We start from the raw sequence: 15,376 nt of genomic DNA on the forward strand, positions 1-15,376 counted from the left end.
ACAACTAGCCGGGCTAGCTCAATCGGTAGAGCGTGAGACTCTTAGTCATCACGGTATCTCAAGGTTGCGGGTTCGACCCCCGCGTTCGGCTTGTCTTTTTTTTCTTATATGTTCTCAATCACCCCCCACCATTCCTTGCGATACAATCGCACCAGCACACATCTATGTAGCTACACAAACCAAGAACCCCAAAGTCCTGACCTTGGGGACTCGTCATTAACCGATGAACTATTCATCCGGTTCCTCTAAAATTAATCTTGAAAATATGGCTTCCCCGTTACTCCGGCTACCACATCACTTCCTCTCAGGTCGACATGCCCCTTGTTCCCCATTCTCAACCAGAGTCATTATGAGAACTCGGTCCTTGGGAACTTTAATCTCGGCCACGAGAAAATATTTTTTTAGATCTACCTACCGTCAATTCAGCAGACAAATGGCACCATTCCAGGGTCTCAACCAAGCGATACCCTCTGATATACTGTATTTGCAGAAGAAAGATGGTACCGGTAAGAGGACTCTTAGAAAGTATATACCATTGAGCGATCTTCTTATCAGAATCTTCTACAGTGGTCGCGGCTCAAGAAGAAGATTTCTACAGATATACCACCAAGCGATGGCTGTGTGTCTCAGCTAATCACGACTATGTTTGATTGCTTATTATTGACTCCACAGCAGGTCCAATGATACCCAAGAAGCTTCACAGCGATATCAGAAATTCAATATTCAAGAGCTTCTAGCTGTAGCTGCCCGACTGATCAGCAATGATGCTACGAGATGTATTTTTCCTCTATTTACCCTTTCTTTTTTGTGATTTTACTAAGGATATCTCAAGGCACTCACGTGATGAAGTACCGAGAGGGACTCTATAACAAAGCCTTTCTTTTAAGGTTCAGTAACGGATCTGAAGTGGTTGCAAAACTGCCAAATCCCAATGCTGGACCCAGAACTCTCACTACTGCCAGTGAGGTTGCAACAATGGAATATGTAGGATCTGAAATCGCGAGACAGAAATTGGAGTTAATAGGGACAGGCGCGAGTAGTTCTGGGTCTACCTGTTCCGGAGGTGCTAGGTTGGAGCTCCAACTCTTCGAACCCGGTCAGAAGTGAATATATTATCATGGAAAAGGCAAAAGGGGCTCCCCTTGGTGATGTCTGGTATCAACTCCCGACCCCCTCTAAGCACAATTTCATTAGACAAGCGGTGGAATTAGAGGCAAAATTAGCGGTAGTGCCTTTCACCGAACATGGCTGCATATACTACGTACGAGATGCACCTAAAGAGCGTTCTAAAAATCACACCCCGCTCTATGGCGATGACCTACAGAAGTTTTGCGTCGGCCCAGTCGTGGACCCAATTCTTTGGTGTGATGAGCGGGCCGAGATAGGACTAAATCGAGGGCCTTGTAAGCCCTCAATCCCCTAGTATTTGTTATTTCTTCCTGATACTTATAGTATTTGTTAGGGCACCACTTATTCGATTATGCGACAAGCATTGGTATCAACGAGAGAACGTGGGCAATGCAGTATGCAAAACCGCGTATGAACTACTACCGAAGTAACACCGACTCTGAGATGCCTGACGAATACATCGACCTTATCGAGAAGTATCTGCTGGTTGTTCCGCACTTAACGCAATGTGAACCTGACAGTGCGGATCTCCTGCAACCGACATTGTGGCACAATGACCTCCATCTCAACAATATCTGCGTTGACCTCAATACAGAAACGATTACTGATATAATCGATTGGCAGAATACCACTGTTGCTCCGTTGCTCTTGCAAGCCAAAGTGCCTCGGATGGCTCGTCACATCACCCCACTCCCACTAGGCTGGGTGATGCCGGAAAAGCCAGAAGGATACGAGACGCTATCCGAGAAGGATAAGCTCAAGGCAGACAAACTCTATGAGAGCGCCCTATGCCATAAATACTATGAAGTTTGCATTGCTAAGAAGAACCCACGACACTACGCTGCTCTAAGTCACAACGATACGTGGAAATCACCTCTTATTCTACCAATAAAATCAGTAAGCGGGGCTTGGCCCTCGAGAGAAGTCTTTCGACTACGCTCGTCATTGATGGATGTGGTAGACCATTGGGCGGAGATGCAGCCTGCAGCGGATTGCCCTATTTCCTTCACAGAAGATGAAAGAAACTTACATAACGAAGAAATGGAGAATCGTGGCTACATTGAGGGACTTATGGAAGAGTTCCAAGGTGCAGGTATCTTGCCAAGTGATGGGATCGTTGATCCTGAGGATTATGACGTTGTGCAGAAGACAAATTACGCACAAAAGGAAAATTTCATGTCTTTAGCACAGGATGAGGAACAGAGAGAGTGGATGGACAAGATCTGGCCTTACCAGGACCGGCCCAGTGAAGCATGAATATTGGTTTTCATTGGGCTTCCCTCACCCCCGAGAGAGATGAACATCTGATAGAATATCAAAACAACACCCCAGAACTGAGTCTCTCTAGACTCTTCATCTGTCTTGGTTATCAAACAATACCTGGTTATCATATCTGTTAAGTAATAACATTTTGCAATCATTCAACCCACTAGCAACTTAGATAGGTATTCCTAAAATACATAAAAAGACGAGCATTTACCTTCCCGTCTGTCCCGGAGGTTACTGTAATCGAATCCTGGAAGCACCCTGTTCGGCCTGATACTGAGGAGAGTAGTGGAACCGTGTGTAACAGGGTCAACGCTCAGCAGCACCAGTGATGAGAACAGTATCGCAAATAAAGAGCACGATTTCGATCATAATGGCCTTCCCCTTGTACCTCTAACTGGCCTAGTCCTGACCTCAACAAAAACGTTGGATTCGGCGCTTCGAGAACCAACAAGAGCCCCGAGCTTCCATTGATAGATTCACAGATATTTTTTGGTGGTATGTACCGGCCAATTGGACTAGGCAAGCATGGAGTTGAATTTGATGAGGTGAAGGGACGAGGTGTGCTTGGCTTCCGTGGGCTTTTGTCAGAGACCGAATTTTCACCTAGGGCCGAGACATGATGATCGCACCAACTTTGACAAGCGGAAAAAAGAAATTTGTGTACAGACATCCTGATGAACCTATGAGATGCCGTATGACTGTCTTTGGACTACACAGGCCGTTTCGAAACCCTATTAATTAGATTCTTTCGAAAGAACTATCATAGGCGAGAATTGAATTGAATCAGCTGCTGACAGGATTTAAGAATTTCTCTCCCGCCTACAATAGTTCTTTTGAAAGAGCCCAATTACTAGGGCTTCGAAACGACCTGTGTAGTCCTGAGACAGTCACATGGCATCTCATAAGTCTGGCCGGAAGACGGGGTCCTGTTATGCGAGACAGAACCCGCGTTGTTGGAAAATAGTAGGTAAAGAAGAAGCCGAGATTATCGGAAGTTATGAAGATAGAATGCTGGGTTTCCTGAAACGAGACACTTTGTCCTTTGGCCGAACTCGCCGGGCGAACAGTCTGAAATCCTTACCTTTTTTTTGGTTGAAAGGATTTCCCTGGTACTGACTGCCAGTGGTATCCAAATCCATTGCGGTGCACAAACCGGGTTCGAGTCTCTCATTATACTTATCTTCTGCAGTCGTTGTACAGTCCAGAAAACAAGATCTGCATACAACTGGTGGCGTGGCCTACACAGGGGACGGTAGACTGAAGTTCAAACTATCAGCATCGCTCTTATCAACTTCATCTCAAACACTTACAGAAGATTCTGACCATTAGCCCCATGAACTAATGGCGCCTTCTTTCCTTCTCTCCAACATCTGGTACCGGGATATGTAGATCCAAACTTAGCAATCCAGGAAGAAGTCTTGTCCACTGGCCATATCTGGTATTTGAAGTCCTCTGCCCCTTTCACATCTGGATGGACCAACATGATAATTGAGATATGTTTGCCGTCAATACCACCTTTGAGGATGGGTTCTTCAATCACTTGGTAATTGGTGAACCCGGACGGATTGAACCTAAATGGTGGTGGAGGAGTCAATACAGTGACTTCTTTACCTCCACATATATGCCATGCAAAAAGTGCAGAAGCACCTTTAATATATAGGGACCATTCCTTCTTGCTCTTTCTAGCAAAAGGAAAGCGCCCATTTTCCTTAGCCATAAGGAGCCCCAATGCAGTGGTCAATGTTTGCATACCATGCTTTTCGGCCCATCTTTGAGCATGGTCCCTTGGTATTCCGGTCCATAGCACCTGACGATTTGGGCGCCAAGAATCTTCCTGGAACTGATGAATGATGGTCTTCTTTTCTTTTGAGGTCAGAAAATGGCTGATATAGTCATCCTTGATAAAAGGTGATGTTCGAGTGGCGTAAACATGGAGCCAATGTGAGATGCTCGCGGACAGAATATAATAAACTCTGGGGCTGGGTTTACTTGTCAGAATTCTAATTCCGACGTGCAGGCTAGACTAGGTCTATCTTACAAATTAGAAACAAGAAGTGCGTTGCGCGTCACTGTGGATGTCAGGTGCTAGCGATCGTGATTATTCCGGTTGGTTAGCATGTCACGAGATCTCGTAACCAAGGTGTCTTTGGGAGCCCAGAACCCTCAACTGGAACTGGTAAGGTCATGTATGTATTTGCGATGGACGGAAAATGGGCTTTTGTAAATAACACATGGGGGATATAAAATTCTGGACTCTGCTAAGAATGACTCCAACGAGACCAATATCTATGTCATGACTACTAGTAGTGGTTTCATCAATAGCTCCCCCGATACAGAAGGGTTCGTAGCCAGTCGAAAGTGTAAAGATGAGAGGCTTTCAGAATACATCAATCGCTATTGTTTCGATTCCTTTCGATCGCGTTCAACCCAACCCGTGGTAGCAAGCAGGGAAAGGCCATTTAACGTACGTGTCTCTGACCTAACATTGTTCCTACTCTCGATTATCTCTACCTAGGTAGCTAGCTGGCCGATCACCAGGTTGGACAAACTTAACAACTGACAAAGCTCCAGCTCATTTAACGAAGAATCCGGAAGAATATTCCAGAAGAATGGTATTGGGGCACCGCTGTAAAAGTTACGGCTCCTGTCGCAGCGAAGTCGAATCTTGAGTGTTTTCGCGGGATTTAAATTGATGATCTGCAATTCATGGAAGGCATGGCTCCATAATTAAAATACCGTATCGGTCCATATGTTCTAGTTATTATTCTACGGAAGTTGTAAAGTACACAGGACAGAAAATGGTGGATAAAGGCTTACGGTCAACAAGACATAGAACGTTGCGGCGACGACTATAACCAGGAGGATGGAAGGCACTGTACTGGCCTCCAAGGAATGACTCTAGACACAAGCCGTGCCTAGAACCACACTTTACATTTAGAATCCTAAGGGCAACTTGCTAGCAATTACATTATGAGCTTCCATTTGATTGCCATGTCGGTATATACCGTAATATATGGTAGTGTCTAAACCAAATGCTCTCCACCGTTCATAGTAACAATGAAATCTGTTGCATAATAGTCTTTCGTGAGACACAGGTAAGCCTAGACCATATTTTGGGATAAGTGACATCTTTAGTTAGACTTATCTATTTGCTCTTCTGCAATGCAGTCTCATGAAATTGCTCTGTGGGTTCTTGCTTCGTCTTAGTTGAGACATAGCCTGGGGCCACCGCGTTGACACGCACAGGCCCTAGGGTTATAGCTAGGCTCGAGGTCCTCGAAAGACGCTTGCACCAGAAAGACTAAGGGTGGTACGTCCTCAGCTCTGAAAAACAATGTGATCGATCGGAGAAGGTTGTGCTATGAATTAGAAGCAATGTCTCTATTATTTGTTGGAGTCCTGATCTATCTACACCGACAGTTGTAGTGCCGACTGTGTTGTGAGTGGGTCAATATCAGGCTGACTCTACGCTAAGCCACAGCGGGGTCAATGATGATCAATGCAAGGCTGAAACGATCCACAAGGCGCTTATTGCTCAATAATGCCAACCACATATATATCTCGACCTTCACCCGCTCCCTGTTTCCATGCATGCATCAAGGGAAAATAACATCTCTGCCCAAAAATGTCCTCCACCAATAAGCATGCCCACTCCCGCCCCGTCGACTTCGAGCAGCAGTGCGGAGCTACTCTGCCAGACGGCGCTCAGTGTGCTCGGTCGTTGACCTGTAAGGCTCATTCTATCAGCGCAAAGCGAGCAGTTCCTGGTCGTTCAATGCCGTACGATATGTTGCTCCAGGCTTATCAGAAGAAGATCCAGGCTCGTCAGGACAAGAAGAACGCTCAGCAGAGGAAGTATCGCCCACCGAACAAACCCAACTCGTCTCGAAAATCATCCAATGGATCGCACATTCAACCCGAACCCTCTACATCGAAGAACTTGCCGAACTAGCCATCATCTCCGAAAGCGGCATTGACGTTGATAAACGCCTTCCTGACCCGCGAGCTATTCTCACCATATGCCCGGACACTCTCATAACAACCACACCACCAACTCCCAATAGCCCGACCCCCGAAAATGAGTTCAAACCAAACCAGCACCAGGTCCAGTTCACTGACCCAGAAATAAAGCGATACCTTCAATCCCAGGAGATTCAAGCTACCCCTGAAAAACATTTAGCAATAACAGAACCCACATCCCACACAACCATCGCAAAAGACAGTCTCACCTACCTCCTCCAATTCACAGAGCCCTACACTACAACCCCAAGCAAAATCAAAACCTCATACCTCCTAAGCTACGCAGCAAACTACTGGGCCGTGCATGCCCGTCTAGCCCACCCAGAAACAAACCCAGAACTAACAGCCCTAATTCTCCGATTTCTAAATTCAGGAACAGCATACCTAAACTGGACAGCCTTTCTGGATGGCTACACACCATTCTCTGGAACAGATGGTTCCAGTCTTATCCGCCACCCACATCAAATTTACTACGCCGCGTCATTCGGTCTAACAAACATCGTCACAGCGCTCCTTGACACCGGTGCTCCGGTGGACAGTAGGGGACCGAGCGGGAGCGCGCTGGCGGCTGCTTCATTGGCGGGACATCTGGATACTGTTAAAGTGCTTGTTGACTCTGGGGCGGATGTGAATCTGGCGGGGCCTTTTGGGACGGCGCTCGTTTTGGCTTCTGGGAGAGGCTTTGTGAGCATTGTGCGGTTTTTGATGGAGAGGGGGGCGGATGTTGAGGCGAGAGGAGAGTGGAGTGAGACAGCTGTTGTGGAAGCGAGGAAGAATGGGTTTGAAGGTGTTGTGGAGGTTATTATGGGGAGGTAGGGTTATCTTTGCTCATTTTTTTCATCCTTCCTTTCTGCCTTTTTGAAAATTGGACGGTTGGTTTTGGTTGCAGGTTCATCCGTAATGGTTAAATCTGGGGTTCAATTGATGGACCGGTGCATGGGTATTGAGTAAAATATCTTGTTTTACATGCACGATGCCTTCATACAATGCAATGTTTGATATCATTCCTACACGAAATAGAATAAATCCTATGATGTTAACTCGGAGATAACTCGGCCCTGACATCACCCGCACAAAAGGACACGGTTCTAGACCAACCCAAGCAAAGCAACTTCTTATAACAATGGACGAAAGCCAAGAACAAATGTCATTGTGGCAAAAATGATAAGATTTATCCTTTATCATCCGAGCCATGAAGTCATACCTACCCGTTCCTATATAAACCTTGGCTAATCCAGCTCCTAACCGTAATAAGAAAACTAACCTCTAGACTCGAGGAACCTAAGTTGTCTTGCACAAATCACTATCCCATTTCATCAGGACATCGTATATATCGTACATTAAAAACAAATCGAAGGCAAAATGGCTTCCCAATCCCAGAAACCCGACCAATCTACCAAGCCATCCTCACGACGCCGCGCGTCCTCATTGCCAGAGGACCTTCAAAAACTCCTAGACAAAGAAGAGATCTACTGGGATTCATACGGCGATTTTGAGAATTCTTGGACTACTACGTACGTTCATCATCCATTACATTGAATTACATCAGTCGTGATGTTAACGTGATAGACGGACAAACAATGATCCGCCTATGGTCGTGGCGGATATGAGAAGGGAGCAGCAGGCTCAGAAGGGCCGTGCGGGTAATCTGAAAATGGAGGGTGACGAGAGTGGACGTTAGTAATTATTTGAAGTTCTTTGGTTTTAGTGTAATATAATTATGGCTGTTTAGTTGAAATGTTGATTGGATGAGTCAAATGCAGATGTGTTTTGCGTTATGGGTATATGTACAGGAACAAATCGAGCAATGGATATTTCATGACCGGCATGAAAGGATGATGCAATGCAAGGCAAATATATACAACAAAATGTAAAACAGAACCGAAAAAGCGCTAAATAAACCCGGTTAAAGAAAAGAATCAGTACTCCAACCGATCATCATGAACCAACTCCACATCGTATCTCTCATTACCCTTCCACACCCGACCTGGATCATTGAGCGATGCCACAGTCGTGCGAAGTGAAGAGATCAACCCCGTCGGTCCACTGGCAATGACACGCGTTGGACCCTGAGCAGTGCGTTGAACGAAATCAGTCAAATCCGCTGGCACATCAGGGTGTACGGAGGTACCGGAATTCCCGGGACGCAGGCAATGCACTGAGAACGGACTATCCGACAGATGAGTTTCGTGAGAAACAGTAGATAGAGGTCTCTTAATCTCGGAATCGGTGATATACGTAGGTGTGAAGGAGTTGCGAACATTGGCCCGGTCGTCTTCGCGCGTAACGTATACCCGGATCCGGAAGTGGGTGCATGCTTGGGCGGCAGTACGGAGCACTTCTAGTTCTTCGCTGAGCCATCGCATGTCTGACTTGCGACGGACGATCCAGACTAGCTCGACTAGACTTCTTCGTTTGGAGAAATATCGGTTCAAGACTATAGCTTGCAGGATGGGGAGAATGAATGTCACTCCGGTGCCGCCTGCAACACAGAAGAGGTTGATATCGTCTGAGCAGTGTAGGTCATTATCGACGATGGATTGGCCATACGGTCCAGAAAGAACGATGGATGTGCTTGGTGGTTCGTCCCATTGTGATTCCCGAGGTTGGCGAGCTATCCGAGCTAAGTCTTTCGTTAAACCCTTCTTCGCGCGGATGATGTAAGTATGTGATTGTTTGGATCCGCCAGGAACAGAGGATGGTGTCATGGGGTGGGATTGCCAGATACTAAGGCCGGGGAAGCACAGGTAAAAATGCTGACCGATTTCCCAAGGACTGTGGTCATGGTCGAAATCCAAGCGGACGACGTCCCCGTCTTCATCGTTGGGAAAGGAGGTCATGCGAGCTTTGGGAATGTGCAGACCCCAGAACGAGTACGTCTCTGAAGCGTGCGGGCCGAAGTGTGTGATGAAAGTCCGCAAGAGCCGAATGCTTCTATCAAGTAACCACACGACCAGAGAAGCGATCATCCAGCATGAAAGCTGCTTCCAGTGTCCCCAGCAAGCACCCACGTATAGCATGGCCACGACATAATGTGCCTTGCGGAAGAACTCGTATCCAGTGAGTCGGATAGCCCATTTGGTGCTGAAGAAGACCAGGAATGACAGGAATATCATGGCTACGATGCCCCAGATTATGTACTCCTGGGCTATAAACGCGTCCCAGGTCGAGGGTTGTGGCTTGTACAGCATCCCCTCCATGAGGGTCCAGCCAAAGGTGTGAAGAGCAGATTGAAGGTAAATAATCCAGCCGAGCCAGCGATGAAGGAAGTTGAAGTGATGGTACGGTATTCCCGTACAAAGGGAAAGGAGGGATTCCCTGGTACACAGAAGCACGGCGAGAGGCGTTAAGGCGTATGCGAGAACTCCAATTCGATCAGCCCACGGACCAATTCCGATGGGGGTCGATGTCAAGTTAGTCCCCTTGACGGGGAGGTACCATGTTTTGTAGACGATTCCAACAAAGCTGAAGATGATGAGATAGCCGGCTAAAATGGCGAGGACGAGGATATTGAACCGAGTGGTGCGGCCAAATATAAAGGTCAAAGATTCTTGGACAAAATAGCGGTGGTATATCGAACCCAGTGATCTTCTCATGCGATACAATGAGCTCTGTGGTCTATGTTCACTTTCGCCCTCTTTCTGAACGCATGAGGACGTGGACTTTCGTGTGATGGGATTGCAGTAATGACCGAAGAAGCAAAGGAACACAATCCCAAGAATGGCAGCCCAGAGAATAGCACTGTAGAGCACCGACAAATCGTGACTGTGATAGACCGTATCTAGATATGCACACTTTTCCGCACCACTAGTGCAGGGGAGTTGGCGGTTAAGATATCCCCAGTGGTGTTCAATACCGGGGCCACTATCCGGGATATCAGCATGGCGCGGGGAGAGCATCTCGAGTCGTCAATACTCGAGATATGGGACGAACGTTGCTGGACTCTGGAGAGGAGGGAAGAGAACATAATGGATGGCCGCGGGGGGGAGTCCGTATTAAAGTGTACCCACTGTCACGAAAAGTCGTTAAGACGCATACGTTAAAAAGTGGGTTGCCAAGGAGAAAATGTGCTCAAGTGCAATGCCAAGAACGCTATGGTCAGTGCTATTTGAATTGCAGTTGTTTGGTAATGAGACAGTGGGTCACTTGGCCTGTGTCAAGTTTATAACTGTATGATTAATTGGGACTCATCGATTCCTGGGAGCGCCCAAAGCAAATGACTCGTATGAAGGCGAATCGCTTTCGGCTTTTGGCCTTGACGAAACCGAATACTATCCCTGCGTAACACCGCTTGGCGCCATGGCGGAAGTTAATCTAATCGAAATCTGCTCAAATGGGATCATCCCCACCTTCCCGGGAAAAAAGCACCAATCGGTGCTATCGCCGCTTAGGGTTTTGCCGGCGACTACCAAATTGGCCAGGGTCATTTACCCGATGGTTCGCCGGTGATACTGGCCCGCTTGACACCTGAAGCATAAGGCTGAAACGTATTCTGTTCTGTGGTCCTTTCCCTTGCTCGTTGATGTACGTGTTTCAGTATAGGTAACCTGTTAACGAAGCAAGTCTATATAGACAGGAAGGAAGAGCATTATCAGTGATTTACGTAATAGTAGAATAGAACCGTGTACGATTAAGTTTTATCTCTTATATTTCTGTCTAAATCTGTCTCTATGTAGATTAGAACCCCCGTATTCGATAGGATCTCGGGTGAAGCATAGAAATGATCAGTTAGATAAAAACTTATCAGATCACATTAATGCAATAGAAGCGACTGCGTACTATATACAAAGGACCAGGGTATTCAGACGCCCCATGTGCTCCGCCCGATTGACGGCTCGATTCTATATTGGAACCGTAACATATAATCACATAACGTGGTTCATATCGATAAGTAATTCAATATTAGTGAGTTACAGGGAACTCACTGTAGTAGTATAATAGGCGGAAAGGGGGGCATAAAGAAGTGCATATTCTCGGCTCCAGGGAGTCCACTTTCAGCAACTTCTCAACTAACGTTCAACCACAGTGACGGCATCCGAGAAAGCAATTTCTAGCTTATGGATTCGATGTGGAATTGAGATTTCTATGATGAGGATTGCTGCTTCAATTCTCTATAACAAGCTGCCGAGCCATCTCTGCGTTCTCTTTCCACAAAACTCGCAATCTTCGGATGGTTCAGTAAATTTGAGAGAGCGCTTTTCGAAAAACGACTCGACGCCAATTCTGATATAGGTCTTGTCCGACTTACCGCGACCTCCGATATGTTCAAACGCTCTCTTCATGTACTCATGCTCTTAAATCCTTTAAAACCCGTACACTGTCAACCTTCCTGTCAGATTGGCCTGATTGTGCCAATGGTAAAGAACGCCCAGTTTAACACAGTGGATAATAAGGGCCGCTAGACCCACTGCCAAGACCGTGGCTATTGAGGATCTCCTTTCAGAAGGTCTGATTGTAGGAGATCTGGATCACCTTTTTTAATCCCAATGTTTTACTGTGGCAGGATCAAGTCGACTTGGCCCCGGGGTTTTGCCACAGAGATCCATCTTGTGTTGCTGCTCCAGTGTTAAAATTTTTAATGAAAATGTCACACTGGGCAGGAGAATTTGTCTGGCTGATGGTCCTAACCTTTGTCGTGAGCAGAGCAGAACAAGAGGATACCGGTGTCAGATGCTCTTTGTAATGCCTGCTTGAGCTTGTCTGTCTTCTACGACGCTTCAATATGTTCGCAATCCACTTAGCACAATCGATGAAAATCTGATTGCGTTTCTGATGGCTAGTGCGCTTACCGGTACTCTTTGTAGGCTTGCCAGCAATTGGTGATCGTGTATAAGAAGCTTGTGGTTCAGCATTTTCAAGACGACGGCCTTTATTGGCCTGGTTTTGGGAAGACAAGGCCTTCTTACCCGCCGTCTGTAAATGCTAGCTTTCCTCGAATTTTCTCCCTTCGGCTGCCCTTATTTCTCCTTTCTTTTCTTCCCGGTTACTATTAGATGATAATGGTTTCTTCGCTCCGCTCGGACCGAACCATTTACTGGAACAGTCCGAGTCGGTGCTGGGGTTCGGCTTCACTGCTTGATTGTTTCTACCGATTTGTCAAGGGTGTGTTTTCTCGGCTTTCTGAATATGTGCTTGCTTTTTAGCCCGTTCGATCTCCTTTGTAAGATCGAGATATGGCGACGAGTATCCAGGTTTGCCGCAAGCCCCGTCAAACGCCGATTCGCCATGGTCGATGAGTGCATTTATCATACCTGCTGACCTTTGGTGCATCTCTCAATCCTCTCGGCATAGTGTAAAGGGATTAATTGATAGGGGCCTCTTTGACAATGAAGCGGGTGGCGAGATGCTCTTTGGACCAGATTCACTATCAAATCCGGGTCCATATTTTTCTCGAAACAAGTTACTCCAATTTACCCGATTTGCTATCACTTCCATTCTCAGCGAAAGAAAGAAAGAAAGAAAGAAAGAAAGAAAGAAAGAAAGAGCGAGAAATAAAGAAAAACAAAGCAAAGAAAAGGCAATAACAGGGTTTTTCTGGTAGTTTACCCACTCACTTACCCAACACTAACCTGCCGGCCTGTGGCTTCTTCGTCGTCAATACCTAGACGGATGTCTCTTAAAATGAGCTAAAGACCAAGACCGCTATTTGGCCCGTAACTAATGGTGGCTTAGCTGAGTTCAGAGCAGATAGAGTCAGCCAATGCCTACACCGGCTGGTAATATCTCGGCAGGAGCATCTATGGATTCTTAGCGACTCCTGACAAGAACCCCTTGCATTAGTTACGATTTATCTCGTATAAGACATCGGGGCGAGACTCTATTCAGCGGCATTAGTCAGAAATTCTCCACCAAGATCAATTCCATGGAGTGATCTTGGCGTGACATGGATTAATCGCGCAGCTGAGACACGAATAATGGATAGTACAGAATGATTGGTTGCCCTGGAATATTGGCAAGACGTATTTTCTGGTTTTTGTTTCAGGTATCCCAACTATCAAGAAACCTATCATTCGCATGTGAGTACTTGGTTGCGCAGCGGAGCGAAGCGTAGCAAGCAATATAGGAGACTGCTGAATCGAATCTGGGTTCTGATTGGGCGAGAATTTACTCATGATATTAGCTACTTTCAGCTTCGTCTTATATAATCATTTCACGCCTATTTAGGTAATCTGGGCAGTGTAGGTATCTCCAGGCTCCAGTAACCTAACCAATTTCTAGATTGTTTGAATTGCCTGCGTTGCCTAGATTTCTAGATTATTTAAACACGTTGTAATACCTCTGCAGCCTATTCAAGTAAGGTAGGTAATCTAGGTGGGTAATTTTATGTAGGTAATTGGTTAGAAAATCTAGGTAATCTAAATAGTATAGTATAATTTTTTAAATAATCTTAGTAATTCAGGTGGTCTAATAAAAGTTTATAAATGTGATTCTTTCGCTGCGCAAGTATTCTGCCAGTTCGTTGAGCTAGTAGCCCCTAGTATCTCTATGTTAAATATAGCGAACCATCTATACAGACTTATACGTGATGTAAAACAGGCACCTGTGAAATCTCGAAATCTTGTACTATAATCACCACCCGCCTCATCCTCCCAGATAAGAGTATATAAGAACGCCCCACCTCCCCAACCTTACGGAGTATGTTAGGATAAGTTCTATTAGGAAATTCAATGCTAGTAGCTTCTCGGGTGGTACTGAGAGTCAGTCAAAGAACGCAAAGCCGCCTTTCCACGGCACTGTACCGCATCCAACAATCTCCAAACAAAACTATTTCTCACTTTTAGGTCTCACTTTTAGGCTGAATCTCACTGCGGCTTCTAATAAAGAAGTTGAGAGTGCTTGGATGTCCGAAGCACCAAGCGATGGTGTCTGGTTAGATTGGCTTTCAAACTTAAGGCTGCAGGAGCTAGCATGCTTTATGTCAAATGTCAATTCGACACATGAGGAATCAGCAGTTATGAGTAAAATTAATTAGCTCTGATATCATGACACTGGCTATTTCTTGATGGCCTTCAACGTCGTTGTTGAGTCATATATTATTGAACACACAGTACCATGACGATATCTTCTTGTTGTGACTCACTGACCCACTGCTGGTCCGCAATTCTGAAGCCATGGTTATATAAAAAACTCGACGACCATGGTAGGATGCGTAAAGCCCGTAAGTGGAACTGTCAGATGAACGTACATAGTGAAATGAGTGGCTATCCTATCATGTTTGCAATTTTAGAACGGCATATTATATCACTGTTCATACGAACCATGTCTAATGATTAATCTCTGGATTCAGCATGAGTGGAATACGTCACCGCCTATGTACTTATGCAAAACACGGTAGGCCTGTTTCATATTGCATGGCTTTGCGCTGTCTGAGCCATTCCTCTAGAGAATGTGTATGTGTGTGTGAGGGAATGCATCCACCCATACATCTCGTGGAGCATTTCATTGCATTAGGCGTGGTAATAGAATAGACAGTCGCCCAATAGATCTTTCCGGCCATAAAACCAAAACAAGCAATATTTATTTTTACACATTATCTCTGAGCTTTCTGTGAAGGTATTCACAGTCCTCAGGTCGGCCCTCTAAAATTGGAGAATAGTTGGACTTAGTAGTAGAAAATGTTATTATCGCTGTCTTTCCAGTTATTAATTCACATACACTCGAGTATCTACTAAGAATAAGTGCAAATGTTGTAGCTTAATAGTATTTTTTTTTCGCGGGGGGAAGAGGTGGTGGGGGATTGACAGAATGAAGTTGCGGGATCAGACCCTAGGCTAAGCTATCACTTGTGCCTGGAATTCCTTAGAGCCTTACCTCACTGGAACCCTGCTTTTTGAATCTGAGACCACATGAAGCGTATATAAGTGCGGCCTTCAGGCTATAAGAATATGTCGTTGAGGCTACTACCAATCCTATTTTCAATGAAAGAATTTGTTAGAAATCTATGCTTTGGCCACTGGGT

The 15,376-nt window shown here is 45.8% G+C and overlaps 6 protein-coding genes and 1 non-coding gene across 7 annotated transcripts; 4 read left to right on the forward strand and 3 right to left on the reverse strand.

Annotated features, from left to right (window-relative positions):
- Positions 1-7: 7 nt before the first annotated feature.
- Positions 8-91, forward strand: BDV38DRAFT_t215. Its single transcript has one exon. It is a non-coding gene; the product is annotated as a tRNA-Lys (tRNA).
- Positions 92-433: 342 nt separating this feature from the next.
- Positions 434-2,385, forward strand: BDV38DRAFT_287452 (aminoglycoside phosphotransferase family protein; the record flags this gene model as incomplete). Its single annotated transcript, XM_032060877.1, has 6 exons — positions 434-506; positions 568-619; positions 676-776; positions 833-984; positions 1,031-1,403; positions 1,463-2,385. The coding sequence occupies 6 exons, from the start codon at positions 434-436 to the stop codon at positions 2,383-2,385; spliced, it is 1,674 nt and encodes a 557-aa protein (XP_031908799.1).
- Positions 2,386-2,557: 172 nt separating this feature from the next.
- Positions 2,558-3,195, reverse strand: BDV38DRAFT_260368 (uncharacterized protein). The gene has a single exon (XM_032055907.1). It carries the CDS (start codon positions 3,065-3,067, stop codon positions 2,711-2,713), a length of 357 nt encoding a protein of 118 aa, XP_031908800.1. The 5' UTR covers positions 3,068-3,195; the 3' UTR covers positions 2,558-2,710.
- Positions 3,196-3,637: 442 nt separating this feature from the next.
- Positions 3,638-4,524, reverse strand: BDV38DRAFT_260369 (uncharacterized protein). The gene has a single exon (XM_032055908.1). It carries the CDS (start codon positions 4,145-4,147, stop codon positions 3,704-3,706), a length of 444 nt encoding a protein of 147 aa, XP_031908801.1. The 5' UTR covers positions 4,148-4,524; the 3' UTR covers positions 3,638-3,703.
- Positions 4,525-5,959: 1,435 nt separating this feature from the next.
- On the forward strand, positions 5,960-7,468 carry BDV38DRAFT_260370 (ankyrin repeat-containing domain protein). The gene is made up of 2 exons (XM_032055909.1): positions 5,960-6,125; positions 6,212-7,468. Exons 1-2 carry the CDS (start codon positions 6,023-6,025, stop codon positions 7,231-7,233), a joined length of 1,125 nt encoding a protein of 374 aa, XP_031908802.1. The 5' UTR covers positions 5,960-6,022; the 3' UTR covers positions 7,234-7,468.
- A 218-nt stretch (positions 7,469-7,686) lies between these two features.
- On the forward strand, positions 7,687-8,223 carry BDV38DRAFT_260372 (uncharacterized protein). Its single transcript, XM_032055910.1, has 2 exons — positions 7,687-7,931; positions 7,987-8,223. The coding sequence occupies exons 1-2, from the start codon at positions 7,780-7,782 to the stop codon at positions 8,096-8,098; spliced, it is 264 nt and encodes an 87-aa protein (XP_031908803.1). The 5' UTR covers positions 7,687-7,779; the 3' UTR covers positions 8,099-8,223.
- Positions 8,224-8,268: 45 nt separating this feature from the next.
- On the reverse strand, positions 8,269-10,335 carry BDV38DRAFT_296650 (ferric reductase family protein). The gene has a single exon (XM_032062974.1). It carries the CDS (start codon positions 10,314-10,316, stop codon positions 8,337-8,339), a length of 1,980 nt encoding a protein of 659 aa, XP_031908804.1. The 5' UTR covers positions 10,317-10,335; the 3' UTR covers positions 8,269-8,336.
- Positions 10,336-15,376: the final 5,041 nt, after the last annotated feature.

This window comes from Aspergillus pseudotamarii (assembly GCF_009193445.1).
Source record: "Aspergillus pseudotamarii strain CBS 117625 unplaced genomic scaffold BDV38scaffold_77, whole genome shotgun sequence".
Lineage (NCBI taxonomy): Eukaryota > Fungi > Ascomycota > Eurotiomycetes > Eurotiales > Aspergillaceae > Aspergillus > Aspergillus pseudotamarii.

Bases quoted from the DNA above. Each gene is read 5' to 3' on its own strand.
- BDV38DRAFT_260368 (XM_032055907.1), bottom strand. From the start codon at position 3,067: ATGTCTGTACACAAATTTCTTTTTTCCGCTTGTCAAAGTTGGTGCGAT.
- BDV38DRAFT_260369 (XM_032055908.1), bottom strand. From the start codon at position 4,147: ATGCAAACATTGACCACTGCATTGGGGCTCCTTATGGCTAAGGAAAAT.
- BDV38DRAFT_260370 (XM_032055909.1), top strand. From the start codon at position 6,023: ATGTCCTCCACCAATAAGCATGCCCACTCCCGCCCCGTCGACTTCGAG. The intron at 6,126-6,211 runs GTAAGGCTCATT...TATCAGAAGAAG, and splicing joins GTGTGCTCGGTCGTTGACCT to ATCCAGGCTCGTCAGGACAA.
- BDV38DRAFT_260372 (XM_032055910.1), top strand. From the start codon at position 7,780: ATGGCTTCCCAATCCCAGAAACCCGACCAATCTACCAAGCCATCCTCA. The intron at 7,932-7,986 runs GTACGTTCATCA...TTAACGTGATAG, and splicing joins GAGAATTCTTGGACTACTAC to ACGGACAAACAATGATCCGC.
- BDV38DRAFT_296650 (XM_032062974.1), bottom strand. From the start codon at position 10,316: ATGCTCTCCCCGCGCCATGCTGATATCCCGGATAGTGGCCCCGGTATT.